General features: G+C 48.2%; 1 protein-coding gene across 1 annotated transcript in view; it reads left to right on the top strand.

Moving 5' to 3' along the window:
* Window positions 1-22,387, top strand: part of LOC126538735 (probable helicase with zinc finger domain) — a 95,452-nt gene extending 73,065 nt beyond the window's left edge. The window contains exons 19-20 of the mRNA XM_050185468.2: window positions 7,956-8,160; window positions 16,882-22,387. Coding sequence (XP_050041425.1) covers window positions 7,956-8,160; window positions 16,882-18,631 — 1,955 coding nt within the window. The 3' untranslated portion in view covers window positions 18,632-22,387. The remainder of the gene's footprint in view (window positions 1-7,955; window positions 8,161-16,881) is intronic.
* Window positions 22,388-24,329: the final 1,942 nt, after the last annotated feature.

Below are 24,329 nucleotides of genomic sequence, written 5' to 3'. Positions count from 1 at the left end.
GTCGTGACCACGGGAGAGCCCCAAAACGAAGACTACATTGCAGACATTGTACCGAGCACAAGTGAAAGTGGGCACAATGAGGAAAGCAATGACGGTCCTTTGCCTACATCCTCTGAAGTGATTGGTGCGCTCGCACTAATCCGGTGCTTCTGCGCGAATGCGGAAGGTTGCTCCCGACTCCTTAGACAATGCGGAGAAGTGTGTGCGTCGCAGGCAGCGAAATTGCCCAAGCAGAAAGAAATGCAGGACTATTTCATGCGAAAGTAAGCTAGTTTCATCAATAAAGTGATTTTATAAATGGTATGTGCTTTTATGACATCCAATTATTCAGCAGGCTTATATCGAATTATGTTCTATATCGAACTTATAGGCGTTTTTTTGCGAGTTCGATATAGCCGGGTTCGACTGTATTACATAAAAAATTTAGTGCAGTAGTTCCTTCAGAAAAAGAAATCTGGCAAAACCTATAAAAAACACCAATTTTCTGCATGGTAGGGAAAGAGTTAAACCTTCTGATTACAACTAAAGGCTGTGACATTCTTGCCGCCAGAACTAGCGAGAGCGAACGAGGGCTGGTCAAGAGTTTATCCACACCTGCTTGTTAGTGGAGCAGAGCCACATGGTTATGATGGCACCGCTTCTGGGAAAGCGCTTCTTTTCTTTTCTTGGTTTTCTGTTTTGACTTGTGACGGTGCCATGACAGTTGCTCTTGGTCGCGATGCGCTGCCCCACAATACCAGTGGTCACGAATTCTGATATTGTGTCAACCACATTACTGGACAGTGTGATCACCGCGATCAGAAAGTGAAGACTGAGAGAGCAAGCATCGAGAGAAGGCGTGTGCAGCGAGGGGACTCAAAAAAGGAGAGGCCAAGGGAGGAGGAGTGTTGCTCCCCTTAGCTTACTCAGCAGGCTGAGAGCCGCCCATTCAATGTGATCTCTCGGTGCCTGTAGTGAGTGCCGAAGGGAAGTCAGTCGCATGCAGAATCTTGGTTTCAGCTAGTTGGTGCGGTCACATTACCTAGAATTGTCTGAATAAACCACTGTGGCCTTCATCAACCCTAGCTTCCTTACAACTTCTGTCGGAAAACACCTCCAGCGACTTCACCAGCAAAAATTGCTCTTCAGCACCTCTTCAGTTCTGCAGATTGCAATGTTTTGTGACTTATTACCCCATTTAAATAAAATAATGCCCTAAATTAAAATTTGAATGCTCTAGACTGCTCTAATTATAAGATGTACAGTAATCGCTCATTATAACGAAGTCAGCAGGATGGCGAAAAAATTTGCTATAAGCGGTACAGTAAAACCTCGATAAACCGTACCCGCTTAAACAGTAGTTTCGTTTTAAAAGTAGTAAAGTCAAATCCCCGACTCAGCGGTCATTGAACATAATGTGTTTCGTATCCGCATAAACCGTACCAGCTTATTGTGTACACATCGGTTAAAACGTAGCGTTTCAACTTTTCGTCGCGCAAATACGGCGCTGCGCCATTTCTGTCGGGCGGCCCGGCAGAACAACACGCCTCAGAGATCGGAACAACGGCCTCCAAGCGCCCTGTGCATTTGCGTGTGAACCCACATCAACATCATTTTGACGCGGTGCCAGAGAGCGTTATGGCGTCGTGCAAGCGAGGACTCGCGTCGTTCCGAAGCTTGGATAAAAAAGACGCTGGGTGCTCAGCATAGAAGAAAAATTAGACATCGTCCGTGCTATCGAACGTGACACGAAGAAGTCGGCGCTGACACGCAACAGGGATCTGCTGTTGACTACAATGTGTGGCATTTGGAATGCGAAGAAGTTGTTCGACTTTTCGCCATCGTTGCCTGTGTTGTTGCCGAAGTGTCGACTAGCGACAGTGACGAGGACGACATGGAAAGTGATACCACGGGCGATTCAGGCCCGACAGTGGCATAAGCTGCGCGTTATGTCAGCCTCATGAATGCAATCGTGGCGACGACAATAGGGGCGCGATAATGTAACTCTATTCCAAATGAAAATTATTCCAAATTCTGGCACCCGGCAATGAAAAAGGCGCCCCCGGGACTTCTGCAGCACTACTGCGCACGTGCACGGTGAATACGTAACGCCAGCGAGGAATCTGCCATGCGAGTGTTTACCAAGAAGAGGGGGCTGGCTGAAAAGCTGGCACGCAGCTTCAGTAAGTTTGAGGCTGCTGTCGTCGTCGTGCTAGGCCGCCGCGGCATCAAACGAAAATAACGCTTTTGTCGCGCGAAGTGAATAAATACTGCATGTTTTTTCCCCTTTCATCGCACTCTCTCCGAGTTCCGTTTTCGACAGGTAAGTGGGCGATCTCATTCTATTCGGTTAAACAGTACTACCGTTTAGTACGTACCTTTCCCGAGCTCCGGCCAACTATGGTTTAACGAGGTTTCACTGTAATTTGGTATAAGCGACCACTCGATAAAATCTAAAACAGTCGAGCTTTAATTGTGCTACAACTGCGAGGAAGTCAAAATACATTGTATTCAGCAAAGCAAAACTTTATTCAGGTCCAACAAAGGCAGTGAGCTTTGGCTGTTTCAAGTTCTTACCGGGTGGGAGCAACCCCTGCTCTAATTTGACCAAGCATTGCATGAGGCCCTGGTCGCCGCCCATGCATTCAACCTTATTTTGCAGCAGGCATAGGTACTTCCGCATCTGCACCATAGTTGGCACTTCACGTGGCTCTTCGTCCAGCGGTTCTTCGTCCTCGTTGGGGCCACCAACAGTATCAATTAGTATCACTGCATCTGTCGCTGGGGCTACCATGGGAGCAGCAGCATCAGCCAATGCAAATGTCTCGAAGCCACCATCTCCCTCTTGGCCAGCAATTTTATGAACAGCCTCGTACAGATCGCTGCAAGTCCAGTCTTCGTCAGGCTGGTCATCGTCAGGGTCGCTGACGACGGCGTGGGAAAAGCCAGTGTGCACAAAGCAGTTGCCGACCTTTCTGCTTTCTGCTCCAAACTTTCTGCTCCAATGTCAGACACTTTCGCCTGGAGACTGATGGAGTCATCTATTACTGTACACCACAAAAGCACATGCGAGGCATGCCTAACGAAGCACTCCGAATAACATACAATCACTTGGCCTTCAGCATGGTTCCAAACGCACATTCTCTGCTGGCGCCAAAGTGACTGAATGCGGTGGGCGATGCAGAAGGCAGCAGCTTCAAAATGTCATCAGGGTATCTCGCTTTCCTTGTCACTGTGCACTGGTGATGGTGACGGTTGCAATGGCGGGCTTGGCATCGGCTTCACGTGTAGCGGAAGAAAGACGATCGGAATTGTGGAGACCTAGAAGCAGGCACAGCGAAAGAGCACCTGTTAATGGAAGATTGTTTTTGGGAGGGCAGGCCGGAAGAGGGCAGCTTTGGAGGAGAAGCGACGTCGAAACTGGCAGTGAGGAGGTGAGGAGTTGACATGAAGGTGTGTGAGAGGGGTGACTGGTGTCCAAACGGCTTGTAGACTGGAGAGCGAATGAGGAGGGGAAGGCAGTGGGCTACGTTTATAGGGGGGTGGGGTGGGGGGGTTCGGAGGTCACGGAAGACTACGAGAGTTTCGTGCTGGGATGCGCCGCAAATGGCCGCAGTCTTTTGGCCACCTTTTGGCATCCAAGAGACCGCGGTTTTCTGGCTCCGCAAAGGGTCAGGAAAACTTATTTTTGTGTGGATTCTATCACTGGGGACCCCAGCAGTGTCATTGCGAACGAGATGAACGGTTCGGGCACGCTGCGCCATGGAATTTGACAGCTTCTGTTTGCTCCGCAGTAAACACCTGGGAGCACTCTGCACTCGCTTGGTACCCATTACTAGGCGGTCACCGGTTGTGGGTTTGGTGCTTTTGTGGCCTGTTCTGTGCCTGCATGAGACCAATTCGTTGGTGGTATTAATCTGACACTGCATGCACAAAAGGGTCGCCGCCACCGAGCGGTGGCAGTGCCTCCGCTCGCCACTTTGCTCTAAGCAGGTAAAGCTCTTAGTGCGCATCGAGTAGTGCGGCTTAAAGTGCATGCGTTTGGCTCGGGACTAGAAGACATTTAGAATAAAGCAATATTACGAGTGAAGTGATTTCGTTATCATCATCATCATCAGCCTGGTTATGCCCACTGCAGGGCAAAGGCCTCTCCCATACTCCTCCACCTACCCCGGTCATCCAACTACCCCGGTCATAACGAAGGATTACTGTATGTGCTACAGATTGCTCCAAAAATCAGAATTAAATCTGCTCCAAGAATTGTTACAGAATGACTTAAAGCATTTCTAGCCCTGTTCATGCAGGTAACCACATATGGCAGTGCTCAAATCGTTGTAAAGGGTGCCTTGAATTGTTTCTGTAAATGTTTCTGGTTCAAAACAGATTTAGAATCATTGTTTTGGATGCTCAGTAATCACCACTCTGTAGTGGGTACGCCTTACTGCTGGCATTTGTAAGCAAAACATGGGCCACGGATCCCAATCAAGAAGGAGCTTTGATTCTTAAGGCAGGAAATCACTTTTCTCGTCATATCAGGCACACTGCACAGATTGCTTTTGTAGCCTTACTGTTGGGGGGAGTGTCATGCAATGATGTGTGCAGGTGCATCTGATGACACATTGTGGGCTTTGTCACTCATGCGTTTACGACAGGCATGAAGTGGGTTCCTGCAACTCTCAGTGCTGTTGTCTTGTAGTGCCTTTGCCAATGCATTGTGAAGTTGCACGTGAATTTGATCTTACTTGCAACTTTTCTGCCATACCTGTTGCAATGCCGTGAGGCTGCATTTAGCGTAAGCAGTTGCGTCTAAGGGGGAAGTCCATGCATAATGTGCTGCCCGGCTTTGACCTTAACTCTTTCCCTATCGTGGAGAAAATGGGTATTTTTTGTAGGTAACAGCAGATTTTTCTGTATGAACTACTGTAATCAATATTTTACGTAATACATGAACAGAAAGCAGAAAGAATGCACCTATTATGCATAAAGTTTTATTAACAAGATGTATGTCATAAAAAATATATAATTTGCCAGAACCATGATTGTGGGATAAAATTTAACAATGCATGTAAGACACGCTTGTATCTGTTAAGAAATGTACGTAACAAAAGTTATGAGATATACAAAATGTGTTGCCGTCTAATCGGCACTTTGTCCGAAAAAATCATCATTTTTCATTGAACAGGCATTCCACTAATAAAATTTAAGTGCAAGCACTACAGTTGGGCATGCCGGGCTGTGGCTGCCAATGTTCCAGGCTGGTTTGTGTCGTCGTCGCCCTCAGAGTCAGAGTCCGACGAAAAGGCAGCATCCTCAGACTTGCTGCTGCTCTATCCATGCGATCTTTCGAAGTGTGTGTGCTGCTCCCAGAGGTGGCCATTTTTTATTTCTACTTTGACAATTGTGAAACTTCAGCTCCCGTTCAAGAAGTACCACCTGGCACGAAGAAATTGAATTGCTTAGGAAACAAAAATATTGTTCTCCTCCTTCACGTGTGATAGCGCAGTGTGTCTATGAGTGGCAAGGAAGGTCTCATTTCAAACTGTTGATAGTGGGCTAACAATGCCCAATGGGCGCGGTACGGAAAGAGTTAACTGGGTGCGGCTGTTTGCATCAACGTTTTTAGACTACTTTCAGTTTGAAAGCTATGGCTTGTGGAGCATCGACTTTCCGTTTCCTGCCACGGGGTAGCGCTAGCCACATTGCTTGCCCGACTACCCCCACTTGTCACATTCGTCGTTGCGGACTGGACGACGCAGCAAGAACGGTTTTGCACTTTATGCCTAAAGGTTCTCACCAAAAGAAGGCATTAGATTTTACAAATATTGTGAACAAAGCAGTTTCAGGTTCTTGGATAAGAGGTCCCGTTCTTGGGAATATTTTTTGGGAGGCGTTAGATGTGTGGAAAATGAAAAATATCGATTGCGTGAAGTATTTGGCCACTTTTGCATGCCAGGTGCTGAATTCTGCAAGGATGTTATAACTGCTGCTATTTGCAATAGGCAGCCCACAGAGGCACATCGTTGGGAGAGTTACATGATCAAGCAGAAGTTAAAGGGCCCCTTGCCAGACTGCATTGGAAATATTGGTTACCGTATTTACCCACATAATGATCACACTTTTTTGTAAAAAAAAATTGATGCAAATTCAGGGGTGCGATCATTACGCGGGTTAAATTTCCCGCAAGAAAAAGAAAATAGAATTAATGCGGGATGACAACAGGTCAACAAATAGGCGGCTGCCGCTGTATGTAGTGCGGGACACCAAAACAAAAATGGCGGCCGGCGGAGCAAGCCGAACCCACCGAATACGATTTCTTTTTCTTCTCGGGAGTACATTACGTGCATTGAAACAGTTTCTTCCGTATCAGTAATGAATAATATCGTTAACATCGGCAAGTTTGTGGCAGTAACGTAACCATGTCCACTTTGAGGGGACAGAAACAGATGGGCGCGCTTAGCTGCCAGTGACATACGAACACACGGCGGGCATGCTGCAAAAACTGCGGCATTTGTCTTCACTACTATCCTAATACGGCACGTTTCTGCTAAGGGTGGGCGAATATCTTAGCTGTGTTACAAGCGTTGGTATATGAATGGAGTACACTGCTAATGTATCAGTGTAAACGTGGCTATTATCATTGCCGCTCGCGATTTGTTGCGTGCCCACGAGTGCTTACGAGAAGAATCGAAAGGTGCCTTTTTTTGTTGTTGTTGTTGACCACAACCATTATAAAGCCTACACATAATAAAGGCACGTTTTGTTGTAGCTTTTTTGTTTTGTCATGGAAGTGTGGAAAATGATGAAAGGAATGAAATGGAACATCTGCTTAAGAATGTTTGGTGTGTGCAGACCGCTTGGTTTGTCCTGAAGAGTCGTTCGCGTAGCATTCGACGGATAGCGCGATCATTATTAGCTAGACTTGGCACACGACATATCGCTGCGGCAAGTTCGGGGTGCGATCATTACACGGGAAATAAAAAAAAAAATACGAATTTTGGCGACAAAATTCGGGGGTGCGATCATTATGCGAGTAAATACGGTATATACTACCAGTTGTAGCCCAGCAAGTGTTCTGCCACAAGAATATGGTCACGGTGCTGAAGACAACAAAGATGTTTTGATGTTGTGTTCAGGTGAGGTAAGGTGAGAAGTCGCATAAACTTCAATGCCTTCTTGGTTTCTATTTCTGCTTACAACTTGTAAATATATCTAAATGGAAATTTTCTCCTAACAATATTTAAAGGTTCCCTAAACCACTCTGAGCTCTGAGGGGGGCGGGCAGTTTCTCTCTTGCCTTTGCTGTTCTTCCCATAAGTGCTCTGTCCTTTTCACCGTATACTTCCCTAGTCCAGCATGACTGAATTGAAGCACACTGAGTAGCCAAAAAAGTCCGCTTAAACCCCCTCTGTCCTCCCTAGATCCCTAGGCCAGGGAAATCTGCCGTCCCACGTTCGTCCAATAGTAGCATCCAAAGCTGCCAAAGGATCCGCATTTGAGGGCGAGGGCTCACTTAGTCACCCCCGTATCTTTGTTCACTGAACACACAGAAAGGAGGGGAGCTTTGTAGACAGGGATTCTTACGCTTGACTCAAACTGGCGTGTCTTGGTTCTTGGGATGACCCAGCAATTAGCTGAACCGTCTGTCAAACGACCGTGGCGATTACTGGAGTCCCTGAGGAAACACCATAGAACACTGTTTTCTTGCTGCCACCGTTGGTGACGGCGACAGTGAACCAACAAACAACTCTTGATCTGCCAAATATGTCTTGCCCTGCAGTCCCCCCCCCCCGCAGGTCTGTCCGAAGCGGACGCACTGTTAGCCTCATGAAGCGATTTGTCGCTGTGGTGCAGAAGAGGCTAGATGGTCACTACCCCCGCTGGCCGATCGTATAACAGTGCATGCTATCCCAGGTGTGCGCACCTAGGGTGTAAGCGAACAGTTGAGACGCGTTGCTGACTGACACCTCACCCTGCAGGCAAGGAGTTCCGCGCTGTGGTTCTGAGCACGGTTCGTACGCGTGCCACCTGCGTGCACCTGGAGCAGACGACGCCCTTTAAGACTGCCCTTAACTTCGGGTTCCTCTCGGATGCCAAGCTGCTCAACACAGCTCTGACACGAGCACAGTCACTGGTTGTCGTTGTCGGGGACCCCGTCTCACTGTGCTCCATTGGTGACTGTCGGTAGGTGTTTATACTTGCTAGTTTGTGATCATTGTGGGAGAGAGACATGTGGGGACTCTTTAAAGGGGCACTGCAACACTTTTTGAACACTGTAACAAAGCCTTTCCAATGTGTAGACAATGCTGCCATGAGCATGTAAGCCAAATATTTTTCTGATGCATTGAGCAGGGTAGCTGCAGCCTCATATAATGTGGCTGCAGTTACCCTGCTCTCTTTTGTGGCTTTTAAAATCCACGCTCTTTTTTTATGCTTAGTGCAGCGTTGGCAATGGCCTTCCATGAGTCACAATGGCCCATGGACACTAGCCATTGGACGCACCTGTATGCGCACCCTTTCCAATTTTTTTTAGGAAATATGTGAAGTGTTGGTTGTAAATGAGCCACGCTCATCCTGTCATTGCTCCTTTGTCAGTCTTGGGCAGCATTTAAGGGTTACGTAAGTGTGCCACTAAATGAAAGGACTGACAGGCAAGGCATTGCTGTCATTGCCACACCAGCTGGGAGGAACTGATGAGTTATTTGGGAATGGGAAAAGGAAACATTGCACTCATGTATGCATTCACATGAGGCCCCTTTTGAACAGTTTCTTAGGGAATATATTGCTTGAAATGCATCACTGATTTCAGCGTGTTGCTCAGCATTGAAAGAAAATTTTTTTTAGGGATTTGCAATAAAAACTTGGGAGAAGTTTACATTACAAATAAAGTGCAGTCCACTTATAATGATATCAAGAAAGACGAAAAATGTGATCGTTATAACCGATGATCGCTATATCTGGACTGCAGTTATTAAAAAAATAAATAAAAATAAAATAAAAAACGTGGAACATACCTTTGCATCTTCGAACTCAAATTCACTACTTGCTCTAAAGAATAGATGATGTAGAAAGTAGGCTGTGAAAAACAAACTTTATTTCTAGCGCCAATGACCGTTTCAAGGGTGGTTAGGTGCGCCGAAATAGTCCGAAATCTGCACTTGCTTTTGCGGCAGCTTCAGCTTCACAACCGCAGTGTGCATGGATACCAACTGCTGCGCGAACACTGGCGGCAATCCTTTAGCATGCATAAAATCAATTAAGGAGTCGATCGACGACAGTGCACTTTGCGGGGACATCGAGGTCGGTGTCAAGGAGCCACTGTCAATCTCGTTGTCACTGTCGCTGCTGCCGTCGCCACTGTCGAACAACCTTGCCGTCTGTCGAGACAGCACATCTTTGGCGATCGCCTCGTCGGTGACCTCATCGCAGAACGAAGCAGCATTGTGCAGTCAAAAACTCCTCCATTGACGCACCACCTGTGTCACTAGTAGGAACAAGCTCCCAGAGCTCGGTTATGTCAGCGACTTCCACCGTGTTGGTCTCAGTGGGTTGGGGAAGTTCGTCCTGACGCACAAAGCCAGCCTTTTTGAAGCAATTGTATATGGTTGACTGCTTTACTTCATACCATGCACCATAAACGAAGCGCACGGCTTTCGAAAGGCTGATCTTCAGGCCAGGGAGCCCGTCGGCATGACCCGACGTGCCAGGAGCTGTGCGGTCAATGGCTAAAATTAGCCACTCCAGCATGCGCCACCGATAAAGAACTTTAAAGTTGGCGATCACGCCGGCGTCCAACGGCTGAAGACCTGCCGTAGTATTCGGAGGCAGAAACATCAATTCAACAAATGTTAGCTTCGGGCTAACGCTGTGTGCGCTACAGTTGTCAAGTAGCAACACTACTTTTCTTCCTTGGCCTTCAATTATACCGTCGAACTCGAGCAGCCATTCTTCGAACAGGTCGCGGGTCATCCACACCTTCTTATTGCTGCGATAGCGGACCGGGATGTGCTGATTCTTAAGCATGTTGGCTTCTTTGATTGCCCGATCATGAAAGGCTTGAGATGATGGCTCCCGTCTATGCTAACGCACAGCAACACTGTCACCCTAAGTTTCGAGTGCTTGCCGCCGGGGCATCAATCTCCTTTAAGAGCGCGAGTCTTCGACGGCAACATTTGAAAAAACAGAGCAGTTTCGTCGCAATTATATATGTCCTTCTCCGCGTAGCGCTCCAGCAGGCCGGGCAGCTTTGTCTGCAGCCACTGCTGCTTTGCCTGTGTGTCCAAAGACGCCGCTTCCCCTACCACGTTTTTGTAAACGATTCTGTACCGCTCTTTAAAGTGCTGAATCCAGCCTCCCCCAGGCTCAAAATTTGGGTTTCCCAGAAGAAAAGCTAAGTTTTTCGCTTTGGTGGCAAGTGTTGGCCCACTAATAGGCACATTGTGTGTGCGGGTTGTGATGAACCACTGGTAAACATCGGCGTACAAAGGGTCTCTAAAGGCGCCAATACATTTCGACGTGACCCGGGGCGCGCGCGCACGGTGGATGCGCTACGTCACGCCAGGTCGGCTACGCCGTGTCAGGCGTAAATCCGTCCCCCTACAGTACAACGCCGCGCACCTGCGGCAGCTGGAGTAGCGCATGCGCAGAACACCGCGCCGCTCCGTGCCGCCTGTCGTGGAACATCGAAACAAATCTTTTCGCGCACTTTCTCTGTCGGTAGCAATTGCCACCGCGGACCGGACTGTTGCTCGGCGATGGCACGGACGCAGACACATTCCGCAAGACGAAACATTAAGCAGGAGACACACGGTACGATTCAGCGTCCGGTCCGACGTGCGGCGACGCATGCTCCGGCATGCGGCATACGACGATTCGGGGCACACAGTGCGTGCATACGAAAGACTGAGCGGCGCGTAAGCTCCGCCCAGATCCAGTCCCCTAGCTTGACTTCATAGCCACGTCGAGAAACGCAATATAAACAACTCTGCACAACACTGCTTCGCTTTACACGAACACTGTCAATAAAATCATGCCCCTGCAAGTGACAGAACACTTCACGACGGTGCGTTGTCCACTGACGACTCCGCTAACAGCCAGCGATAGGGCCGGTAGGCCTAGCTAGGCAGACGGCGCTTACGATCCAACCCGAGCTCGTCGAAGAGCGCTTATGTTTGCCAAAACAATTAACACTGTACGCTTAGGTCGCCCGTAATTAAATACAATTGGTTTACTCGACGCAGTTGTTGCAAAGGGCAAACGTGCAAGCGAAGCGAGCAGCCTCGCTCAGACGGTCGGTGGGGGATGTCTGCCCGCAAAATGCTCTCGCGTCGTGGCTCCCAATCTCGCCAGTAGCCTAGTGCTAGTGTACTAGGCACTGCTTTGCATAACAGGCACACGTTCGAGATAATTTTACTGAACTGGAAACTATTTCTTGTCGGAAACAAACTGCAGCAGGCAAGGAAAAAAAAACAATACACTACAAGAAACCGGCCAGCCAGCGCCGCCTCCGTGGAGGGAACATCGGAGAACGTCACATGCCAGCTGCGCTGTTGGCTGCGGCCAGGTGACGGTGCGGTTGCCGAACGTTTCGGACGATGAAAATCTGCCCGGTTTGCCGCACGCCGGACGTCAGATCCAGCGCTTCGGCACGGCAAAACACCTCGATTCCGGCTGGAGTCCCGGCGCGTCGGATGCCGGATCGGACACCGAATCGGAACGTGTGTCTCGCGCTTTATTCTCGCTTTGTTGGTGCGTCGTCTGCGTCCCAAGAGGTACAGGTCTGTCTACATAACACAGACACGTAGCCGCTGCCACTCCTTTTCATCGCTTCAATAGAATTCAATTCATGAGTTTAGCGGTCCCTCAGCCACTTCCATAGTTTCAGGCACTCTTCGACTGAAACAGGGAAAACAAGACAAACAAACAGGCGCTGAGTGCATAGCATGTCCGGAGACGTATGCACACACATGCGTAGCATTGACGCTCCTGTTGAGAGGCCGGAGTACATGCGTATCTGCTCCCACGCGTTGTTTTCCCGCTCCGCATCCAAGTAGCCCATTCTTTTGGTGTCGTAGACACAAGGGTGTTGCTGGATGGCGTCCAGAAACTTTTCGGTTTCGGAGCCGCGCAGGTCGGGCTCGCTTTCTTGCGAAAAGGCCATCTCGTTCTGGCTCAGCCTGCCGAGTAGCGAGTCTCTACCTCGACGAGAGAGGGCGCTAGGCGTTAACTTGCTCGGCGCGGTCGGCGTGAAATGCAGTCGGTTGCATTCGGTGCCGGACGACGTCCGAGCGCGCTGAATGCCGCCGGTCGCGTCGCCGCCAGATGCCGCCGGACTGTAGAGGGTCGTGTTTTCGCCAATGTAACGTCGCCATGACGAGCGCGCGCGCGTTACTTCGGAGTGTATTGGCCCCTTAACCCTTTTCCCCTGATCGGCATGGCCGCTGATAGCTTCTGCCTTCACAATCGCGGTGCTCCCGGTTTTCAAGATGGTTGATATCGTCGACTGGGCGAGCTCATACTTTTTCACGAGGGTGCTCGCCTTGAAGCCGCGTCGAGAGTCCTGCAAAATATCCATCTTCGTGTCAAGCGACACAGCTTTGCGCTTTGTCGACGCCATCTTTGAACTGGGTTGTACCGTTGGTTGCACGCTGCTTCGGTGGCGTCAGCCTGCTATCGCAAGAGAGAGAGACTGAGTGTGGGACGGGCGCCACTGCGCCGCTTTGCTTGTCGCTTTTTTTTTTCTTTCTCTCTCTTTCGGAGTGACTGTGGTCAACGTGCATGAAGCAGCTAGCGCCATCTTGTGGCGTGCTGCGCCTGCTCAGGTACTCTCCGGTGCGCGGGCAGGGCAGAACGCGCTGTGCGGCAATGGCGGCAGATACAAACTTATGGAGGTAAACATCGCCTCATCTCGAGAACGTTCGTTTCAGGGAACTAAGCAACGCAAATGTTACGATTATTTGGCACAGAAAACGCTGTCCAGACGGCAAAATTTTTATTGTTATATCCGATACGCGGTGAATATCTTGTGTCTTGTGCGTTATGTCTTTTTTTCCACATAGACCTAATGCGTAAAATGACACTCTCATGTCGACCCATCGATATAACCGATATATCGTTATATGTGGCATTGTTATAAGTGGACTGCACTGTACTACCGCATTTACACGATTGTAAGTCGGCTCGAATGTAAGTCGACCCCCCCCCCCCATATCGCGTGACAGGAGAAAAAATAAATAAAGGAGAGCATACCTGAGGGCGCATTCGATAACGAAAATCTATTAGTAGCTGACATGGTTACTGGACTACTTGTTTTCACTAGTGCTGCCATCGTCATCGTTGCTATGGTCCCACAGCGCGTCTTCGTCTAGCGAAATTTTCACATTTGGCAAACGACCGCACCACGACATCTTGTGGAACAGCAGCCCACGCCGAATGCACCCACCCACACGCAGCCGTCAGGGAGGCTCTTTTGACAGGTCCGGTTGGCGGAATTTCGCGGTCTTCCGCTGCCAGCCACTTTTACTTGCGGCAGGGCAGGTCCTTAACCCTTTGAGGGTCAATGACGTAAATATAAGGCGTAGTGAACGAACTCCAATATGGTCGATGCTGTATATTTATGGCGGTGCTGTGTGCTTAAAAAGCGTGCCAATTTCCTAACTCTTTTCTTTTCTGTCATGTGCTACCACCATGTGCGAATACAGGGAATATTTTTTGCGCGCCTAGCTCTCTCACTTTCCGTTGCATGGTGTTTTAGTGCCAGTTCGCTCCCACGCGTCTACAGTCGCCGACCGATTTTCCGGACTCCAAAAATTCGGACATGCCCGATTATTTGGTCAGCTTCGCGGCACCGCCATTCTTCCCATAGACCATAATGTATAACAACTGCCGAAATTTCGGACACCTTGCAACCTCTCGTCTGATTTTTCGGACACTCCTTGAGCCAACTCGATCGAGGGCATCATGCACCGACTCTGACCGGCGCATAGTTCGACTTGCTGAACGCCATTTTTGTTTTGAACGGAGCCTCCTTGCTGTCCCACGAAGTGGCGCTACTGGAAATCCCCGCTCATCATCGTTTCTGCCTGGTTCGATAGAGCGGCCGTACAGCAGTTCCGGTTTCAGCTTAGTAAGCCATGTCAAGACAATCCAGCAGCTGATTTGTTTGTTTCGCGCGCGACGCTGCGAGCAGGTCGCGTTTTTCGTTTGTGCGATTGGTGTCGGCTGGGTGGTGTTTGCTTTGTGTGCTGTGTCGAGGTTTCGGTGATCCAACGCGGCGTACGGAAACATCGCGTCAAGTGTCTAATGGTGCCGACAGTGCCCGCGCAGACTGCGCTGGGGAATGTCGGCAAGTGGGTGCGGGAGGCCTAAGATTTGTCGCCTTCCGATGTGCTCCCTACTGACGCGGAAAATGTTCTGCCGAAACCTGCGCAGTTCCGACATTGCGATTCCGGACACCGTCTCATTTGACAGTTTCACAGGTGCTGACACTGCTGTATTGACATGCGCAGAACTTGACGACGGCGAGATCATTCGTCAGGTTTCTGCGGCACCGCCGGACGATACCTCCGAGTCGGAAGATGACGCACCATGTGCTACGCTGCCGTCGCATGTGGAGCGTGCACAAGCAGTGACTGTGCTTTCAGCCGCCTATAGTGACCGTACGCCCCTCTCCGAGATTCAGGCTTATCTGATTGCGCGTAAGCGGAACAGCGTGCAATGGCGCACTCACGATTTCTTCAAGCCTACTGCCGAGCCCGAATAAGTGCGTGGAAATAAAGGATTTCATTTTTTTTTCTTAATCCGCTTTTTCGGACACCTGTTTATTCGGACAGTTCCGCAGTCCCCGTGAGGTCCGAATAAACGGTCGGCGACTGTATATACTTCCACTTGCGCATTGGCGTGCGAGCAGGCGGGTGGCGGTTTGGGTTTTGTTCTGCGGGTGGTTTTGGCTTCTTTCGCTTGCAAAACTGATGGCTATCTCGTTACTAATTGCTCAAAGGGCGACCGCTTATTTCTCGCTTGTTTAGTGCTCGCAGGGGAGTGCATAGGAAGGATGCCGCCGTGCATGCGTTTCCTATGCCTTTTTTTTTTTTTTTGATACTCGCGAAATCTAATTGCCTCTGGTTGGCGATAAGATGAAGATCAGCGGAAGTTTGTCACACGTTTTGCTTTTTTGACGGGCCCACAACCACAGTTTTCTTGAGTATGCGCACCTACGCAGTTCGATTACGCTGTGGATGTACATATTAGTGTAAGAGCAGGAAGATTTGAGTCTTCCGAAATATTCTCGTGTGCGCATTTTCAAAGCCTTGAACTATAACAATGCATAAAATTTTCAATTCCTATAAGTTTATTTTCTTGTTTATTGTCGTTATTCATGAATGAAGAGTACATATATACCAACGCAAAATATTTTTTTCTCACTTTACTGTCACCCGAGAAAAATTATGGAAATTTTTTTCGAAATAACTCCCTAAGAAGAATTGGAATCTCCAATAAAAAGAAATTGACCATGGGCAGTCGCATCTGGCGAAAAAGATTGACTCTCAAAGGGCTAAAAGGTGAATATCCGGGCTTGTTTCATGACCATGTCGCACTTCACTGGCAGGGACCGATCACACATTTCAGCGACGTACGCCGCAAGCTTGGCCTATAACTCTGGAAAGCGTCCTAACTTCGGCACGTTGGAAATTCCTCGCTTGCCGTCACAGGTGAAAATTTTGCTTTGCTGCAGTCGCCACTCTCGCACTATCCGTTCAGAAACATCGAACTTTAGGCCCGCTGCGCAGTAATTTGTTTCTTCGGCGTAAAGGACGGCAGCCCTCCTGAACGCTGCTGTGAACGAGCGCCGTATGTTTAGGGGGCCTGGAGCACTCATGACGACTGAGGAAGCATGGAAGTAGCGTGTAGCCAACAGTCGAGTCGAACGCGTCAAACTAAGAACTACAGGGAAAAAGAAACACGTGAGCGGTGTCTGCTCCTCCATGAACTATCGATACTCCCTGCAAGCGCCGCCGTTCTGGGAGTGCTGCTGCGAATGGAACAGCGGCACTTCCATCAACTATCGACACCCCCCCATAAGTGTTGTGTCATTGGTTGTGTGTGCTGTAAAACTCTGAAAAATGTTGAAAAACCGTTCCTGAAAGCGAACAAACGCGCGGGATAGCGAAAACTACGGGTAGGGCGATAGGGCAAAGATAAAATTGTAACTACGTTGTAGCTCCCCTGACATCTCGTTGATCTCGCTTTTTTGGTGGTGCCATGTGTTGGTTTCGATTGTAAGTCGACCCCCCCCCCCCCCTTCAGATTTTCAAAATTTTAAATATGGGTCGACTTACAATCATGTAAATGCGGTAGGTGTTCGTGTCCTGGCATGGGCGAACATATTCTCACGATATCCTTGGACAGTGAGTCGAACTTTCCCAATGCCTTAGCCTATTTCATAGGCATGTTCTATTCGTTGTGGCTGATGGTATAGAGTGAATGCCCTGTTTTGTTTACACTACTGTGTCCTTTGTTCCTAGAGCGCTTGAGGCCCCACAGGTCTCTTGTGCGAGTAGTGTTCGCTGCTTTAAGTAATTTAGCTCAAGGACCACAATTATGCTATCTGCCACAGGGGATATAAATATATTGTGTATGGTCAAGGAAAGAAGGAAAAAGGAAACGTATGTGCACTCTTTGCAGACTGGAAAATGTATTTATTTTTGCCTTGTGCTATCATTTATAGTGCTTTAAAGAAAAAAAAAATATGGCAGCATGTTTATGTGCGAGTTTCAATGAGAAAGATTGGTCGTATAAAAAAGGAAAGAAAGAAAATGATCCAGAGGCATTGTTTCTTTTTTAAAGAGGGCATTGTCATGAAATATTTCGGCGTCGTCATTGATCCAGTCTCTGACTCTCTCGCAGGACTCTCTGGGAGAAGTTTGTCTCGACTTGTGCTCGGCAGGGCAGCCTGTTCAACATGCAGTGGGAGGACATCAAGTACCAGCTGGAAGGCTTCGAGCTGCAGAAGGAGCATGGCCTGAACCCCCACGCCAAGTGCTTTTGGCCCAAGCACCCCTTCCTGGACAGACCCCCAGTGGACGATCCACGGCCGCCAGTGCAGCCGGCACCGACACACGGTTTCAAGGCACTGCCAGGCCTGGCGTTCCCACCCAGGCACGTGCCAGTGGCCCCACCAAACTACTACGTGCCAGCGATAGACCGCCGTCTCTTCGGTGTGCCACCTCCGAGAGCGCCGGGCTTCTTTCCTTCCTTGCATTCGAGCCAAGGCAGTCCCAGCTGGTGGCAAGGGCTGCCACCGGGGCCACGCCCTTCGAACCAGCCGCAAGCCACCAGGACGTACCAGCAGCAGCTGCAGCAGGCGCAGGCGCAGGCGCAACGGCAGCAGCAGTACCCGCAAATGTGGTCACCATACCTCCCACATGCGCCAGGGCGTCCCGCCCAATACCAGCACTTCCCTCCAGCGCAAGCTCGACCAAGTGGCCAGCTACAGCAGCATGGGCAGCCAGTACATTGGTCTCAGTCGGTTCCTTCTCACAGACTGCCACAGCACCTTCCTCAGCACCTTCCTCAGCAGCAGCTGCCCTCTCAGCTTCCACCTAGACAGCCGCAAATGGAGCCAAAGATGGTCGCTCAGCCAAGCATGCAGCTGAACTTGCATAGCCAACCAAGCACTTATGGCCATAACCACGTCCAAAAGGAACAGCCACACCAGGAACTTCAGCAGCAACAGCAGTGCAGACCTCCGCTTGGCTTTAACTCTAACCCAAGTCTCTCTGCAAATGACATGTGTGGAGCCACTGGTGCCACAACTGTTGCAGGGGCCGCAGGCGACAATCTCGGCTCTATGGACACTAGCTTCCGTAACATGCTGCTTGACGACGATGATGGTGGTTGGACGTGCGTCGGTGCAAACAAGCAGACAACAAATGGAACTGGTCCGGAAGCACGGTTGCCACGCAAGAAGAAGACAGTGGCACCTCGATTTGCAGCGCAGCATTGTCCAAGTCGACCAGCCAGCCAACCTTCGAGCCAGCCTGAAAGGCCACTGAAAGTGCTTTCCAACGGAGTGATCGCAGGGGGAAGCTCTGCTGCCAGGACTGTTTCGCAAGTTCAACAGCTGTCGCAGCAGACATGGCCGGAGGTCAGCAAGTCAAACTCAAGCACCCAAAATGGAGGAACGCAGACCAAGCACAAAGTGTTCAGGAACTCTGCATGGTCTGGAGGACAAGATCGTATCGCACAGTCTCAGGAGGCAAGGCAGAAGGCTAGGCCAACAGTCGCTTACATCGCTGCTGTGTCGGAGCCTGTGACCTGGGGAAATAGTGAGACACAGCGCTCGGTAGGTAACTGCGCTGCTTCCTCACATCGGACCATCAACGACATCAACTTTGGTCTGGATCTGTACAAAGCTTTTACCAGTGACGACGAAGACCGCCCTAAGGACTCTACTAAGCTGACAGACACTCTAAGGGCGGGATTCGCACAGGCTGGCAGACAGACGACGTACACTGCTGCTGAGCAGACGACGGCAGGATCTAAGTTTGGTCCCATTGGAAGCAGGCCACCCGACAAGCCTAAGCTATCTTACAGTGATGCGTTGCGTAATGGCCACGTGAACGGCTTTGTCACGCCCAATACCAGCAAACGTTAAAAAAACCAAGTAGTGTTTGCAGGTGTTTGCGCATGTGCCCGGTAACCTAGGGCTGGAAACTGTACAACTTTGTGCGTCTGCTGGCCAGACGTGGAAGATAGCACGCTGGGTTATTTTTCACGACCAGAAAGCCGTTGCAATTTTGTGGAATATCGTAAATATGAATATTTTAATTTTTCTTTAGCTGTGTGCAAGGATGCTGCGATGCGTTTTCTTTTTTCTTGAGGCATCAGCATTCCTAGGCTAAAGTAAATTTCAGACGGTGGTGAATCCACAATTTCCTCCCACAATGCTGCTTAGTACATGGGCACCAAGGGCGTTCACGTTTCACGTTTATTTTGAAATATTGCATAGTACAAGTTCCTTCTTCAGTCCTTGTGTGATGCAGTATGGTATGGGGCACCAGATGTGAGGTTTGTTGAAATGTGACCTTGAATAATATCTGCATTGCTCGGATGTGTCTTTGGCGCGTCTGTGGTGGTAACTTTTGATACTTTCATTAGCTCATTTTTCTTGTTTGTGTTTTTCCATGTGCTAAGCATCATTGTCGACGTGCACCAGCTCGAGGCACAATTTTCAGTCTGTGAGAGAATTTCATATTGGTGGAGCAGAGTGCCTGGTTGCCGTACTGATCCATGGGCCTGGGCATCGTGCCCGCATGCTTGCGCGTTTGCAGCCATATGCAAAAGAATCTGGTGGAGATGGCAGAGTATTGTAGTTTTATCTTGTCCGTGCTCGGAATGCTGACAGCTTGCAATTGCCAATCTCTTTCGGCATTTCTGTTTCTCCGAAGTTGAGGCTTAATGCCGCTTGTTGCATTCTCCCTTCTTTCTTTTTTTTGTTCACCTTGCACGCTGCATTAATTGTCGCGCTTCTAGAAAAACATTTCTGCAGTTATCCGTGGCAGTGGCCAACAGTGCTTTGTGATCTGTGATAGGCAAGTTGTAAACATCTGTACAAATTTTTGCCTCTCTCAAAGCTCATTAGGCAGTGAGCTGTTAGGTGAGGTTGGAGATTCTCAGTGTGAAACGTGCGTGCTTTTTAAATTTTCATTTGTTTGCTTTCCTCGTTGTGGTACAGTCAGGTGTATGCACCAGCCTTCATGTTACGCGAATTCATCTTCTTGGCCCGAGGATATCGAGAGCCATCTTCAGCAACGGCCGTGTCTGGATGCTCTCTCTTGCTTGTCCATTTCAAGTGCTGTCGGCTTGCCACTGTTCTTTTTTTTTTTGTCTTACTAGAGCTTTGGTAGAACATCCTTTTTTTTTGTCTTACTAGAGCTTTGGTAGAACATTTTTTTTTTTTTTTTGTGCTGCAAGGTCTATGTTGGGCTCATTCCCGATAGCAGGGTTGTTGACCCTCTGGCTTTCCTGTTCTCACTTATGCCCACTTTATGGACTACTAGCAGTATCCTCAATGACGGAGTCTATAGTGCTGCCCAGGATCGTTGTTCGTGGGATCATTTTTCTTTGGTTTGTTTGGAACTTCCCAAGACCTTCGTTTGTATGATAGTCAACACGGCCTGTTTGATCTGATGGTTTCACCATTCTAAGATGGCTGGTAGTTATAGCCCTGTCTTGGAGGTAAGCTGCGTAAATCTTGCATCTGATGGCCTATTCTCTTTTCTTGCGCCATGCTGCATGGCTGTACGGCAGAAATGTCTTGCGTTGTTTCGTGCTATTGTTGCATGTAGATTATTATAGTGGGATCTCTATATGTTGGCGACGCTGGATACAAAAGTACAATGTGCATAGGTCATTTAGGATTATTTCTTTTGTCTTTCTTAGTTGAGTACATCTGGGTTGACGTCAAGAGCAGGCTTAATTTTCGTTGATTATCAAGTCAGGTTATGTCATAATTGACGGCATGCGAGCTAGAGATGGTTAGTGCATCTTCATGTAGGAAGATGTCACCTTGGCACATTCACATCATTTGTCAACAATTAGTTGGAAGGCCTGGCAGTTTCTCACTTTGTCAAAAGTATTCCACCTACCCTCCATTTTTTCTCGCATATATGTGAATGTCCTGTTTCATCAGAAATGTGTGTGCATGCTTTTTATGAAGTGTATTTTGGGACACATATAAGGGGGCTGTGGGGCTGAAAATTAACATTTGAAGCATTGTGCAGATATTTATAAAAATTTATATAAAGGTTTATGCATCTTGTTTTAAGTGCATGTTATAAATTTCATTAATACAGATCAAATAGAAAAGAAGTTGTGGCTATCATACAGACCAATCAGGCATGTCACTTTGGGAAAACTATCATTTCATAAACAACAAAGGTACAAAGAAACAGTGTCATCACTTTGAGACGAAGTTCAATTTGTTTTGTTGTCATTATATGTCAAATATGTATTGACTTTGTCTGTTAACAAACAGTTAGAAATATAAAAAGTACCTCATCATGCTTCTGACAATGTTTCAGCCTAGAAGCTACTCTGAAAGCAGGTTTTGGCGAAGCAGTTTGGAAACGATAGTTTTCCTAAAGGGTTTTGTTCTCCAAGAAAGTGCAAACTGAGAATGACAAAGATTTTGAAACACGCAATTTTATTTTAAGAGCAAAAATACTTAAAAGTGTCCTGCTCCGTAGGTTTGACTCTCCTCTTCAGTTGGAACGTGCACTGCGGCAAGTGCTTCAAGTCTTCGCTTTTTTTTTTTCCAGCTTTAGAGCAGTCCAGTGCCCTCGTCTGCACTTGCAGACAAGGCGCTGCAGCCAGAATCTTGTTTCTTTTTAGTTTTTGCTTTGCAGCCTGCTGTACTCTCGATGGAAGGTCTCCCGTGATTAAAGTGCACGAAAAACAAACTGTGTAACGTGGGCATTCACTCCATGTTTGGTTTCTTCCTTGCTCGGCGGCCTGTCGTAAATACGGCATTCACGGCAGGCGCATGCCACCGTCGTGAGAATAGAATTCGCTTTCTTTTCTACGGCGCAGATTGAAGCGAAGCTAGTTGACGAGTGTCTTTATACGTCTAGAAATCCAAAATAAGCGAAATTCGGAAATGAGTTTTTCTGGCGAAAATTGAGATGTTTAGCCCCGCATCTCCATTAAAGGGCCCCTCACCAGGCCACATAACAAATTTTGGGCATGTTCTGGAATTTGTTATGTGTTCTCCAGGGGGCATTCTATCTCGGGAATTTTTCGAATTAGTTGATTAATGGCAGAGATAGAAATATTTGAAAAAGCTGTGAACCCATGATTTCAGTAGGCGAGCGTCCCCATCAACATGCACATTCTCCCCACTTGCTCCGTCTAGCCTCTGCAAGCGAAATTACTGCATTCTCGCATACCGGGGCTGCATGGTCGCATGACTGATACATCACGAGCCCCACCTTCTTTTTTTTTTTTCTCTCTCATGTTTCGCTGAGTGGCGCACTTCCGGTGATGGTCTTGAGCGTGAGGTGTTGTTTTGTCTTGTTTCACGCAGCAGATGATTTTGCGTACTCTGCACGAGAACACCTGATCAGCTGTATAAGTCAGTGCCACAATCGCAAGCACTGAGGCAGGCGTGAGAGGATGAAAGTTGCGTGATTGCAGCACTGGAACACGGCAGAAAATGACGTGGTTTCGTTCTCTGTGCACGCGACAGCACAACATGGGAATAAGCAGACAAAATGGAAGTACATTTCTCTTACTACAGCATGAAGTAAAACAAAAACATGCAGACATTCTGTTTATATGTTTTATTCTTTCCCTAAACATTGATTTTGTCATTGAAGCTAGAGATTAAACAAATAACTGATGTTGCCTTGAATATTCAATTCTTGGAAGTCGTGTGTCACCATGAGTGGCGTCACAGCACTGCCATGTGCACACTTCCGTGATAAACGTCAACTCTCCAGCTGGGAGTGCGGCTGGAGAGCGAGGGGAAGGGGCAAAGGGCATTTGGCTTGAAATTTGAACTCTTTCCGCAGCGTGTAGGTGTGTAATACTTAGCAGATGCAATTATTAATGCGCATTGTATGCACTGCACTTGTGAGCTCAAAAGGGCCAGACCCGGTGAGGAGCCCTTTAAGCAAAGTTTTTGACATTGTGGCTCACTCGAGGCAGTCAAATGCATTCAGCCTCGAACAGATGCTTCATGGTATTTTGACGTCATTCTTGATGACTTGCTCAAAACTATTACTGAAATGAATCGTTTTTCCGTGTTTGCACACTCAAGAAGGCACGACTTGCAAGATTTGGTGTGACCATAGCCTTGCACACTAAGTGTCATCCAAAGTGGAGTCTAAGTTCAGCAGCAAAACATTTAATTATCCAGGGGATGCTATTTGTTAAGTAGCTAGTCCCAGCGACTTTTACAATTCCACTTCTGCTGAAGGGATGAAGGAGTCTTATTCCCCTTGCTGCTGTTCATTGGGGCACAGGGAAAGCATGTATTTCGCAGACACTTTATTGTTCGTAGTATTGTAGCTGACAAAATTGCATTTTGCAGAGCCCTTTAATGTTAATGACAAGCGAGACTATAGTCATTAAAATTGAACAACATATGCTGATGCAGTGATAAAAATTGCACAAATGTATTGTAATGTGAGTAAGGAGGTTTGAGGACTTTGAAAGTAAAAATTAATGGCGTGACTCGGCAATGTTCGTGGGCTGAAAACTGTTTGAGCAGTGTGTGACATGCTATCCACTTCTACAATGCATAGCTGTATGGGACTACTGTATAGACTCATGTGAGGGCTACGCTTTTTTTTTTTTTCACAATTTTGGTGAGGTGCGGGCCCTTACATGGGACCAAACCTTTTTTGTCAAAATAGTACTGGCGCAGTCTCGACTTGTGCACACCTCAGGTCCCCAGATGTACCATTGCACCAGAGGTCAACGCGCAGCTCTATCTAGTAGCGGCATGCGGAAATACACAGCGTGCTAAAATTCGCCAATGCGCGCATGTGGCATCGGGGCACCAAACGCTGTTGCTTCTCGATTGAAATTTTTTTTTTACAAATTTTGGGCTGCCAAGTTAGGGGTGTAGCTTTTAACATGAGTCTATATGGTACCTATGTATGCACAAGGGCTTGCATAGGCACACATTACAGAAGCTGGTATAAGGTAGCATCTCTGGAATAAAGTAGCAATTCTATTCCGTTTTGTTTCCTTCACGACCTTTGCCAGCAGTCCGAGTGGTGGTAGGCCTATGTAATCAACAGGATTGGCTAGTAGGATTTCTAGCCAGGATTGACTAGGATAAGAAATGAATGGAATGGTTAAATTATACTGGTGCTGGTTGTGCCTTGTGCCCTGCTAAGGACATTCTAACAGGGCAGTGACGTGTTGCCACCTGCAGGCAACCTGTGCATGTGTAGACATAACCATGGTGGGACTTGTCGCTGAAGTGGATCAGCACAGGCTGATATTGTTCATTCATTCATTGATTCACTTAAGAAATGGCAGATTTTGGTCTGAAGGCAACTCCTCTTCTGCCTCTCCACATTGGAAGAAGCCTTAGTGCCATCCAAAACAGTGACATCTGGCTCAACAGCTAGACATGGAGACGACGTTGACTAGCGTGACAGCTGTGGACAGTGACAATGGTGACTATGGCATGATAGCTGGCAAAGGATTGAATATGAAGCAAAGGCATTTTTGTGATGCGCAATTATAGTGCACACGGGTGGGCCTTCTGTCTTTATCGACGCTATATTTGGAATCATTTGAGGTGCACTGTGGTCTGCGCAGATCGTTGATTCTCAGCT

This window comes from Dermacentor andersoni, chromosome 8, assembly GCF_023375885.2.
Source record: "Dermacentor andersoni chromosome 8, qqDerAnde1_hic_scaffold, whole genome shotgun sequence".
Classification (NCBI taxonomy): domain Eukaryota; kingdom Metazoa; phylum Arthropoda; class Arachnida; order Ixodida; family Ixodidae; genus Dermacentor; species Dermacentor andersoni.
Note: the sequence above shows the minus strand (reverse complement) of the source record. Positions and strands in the feature narration are given on the sequence as shown.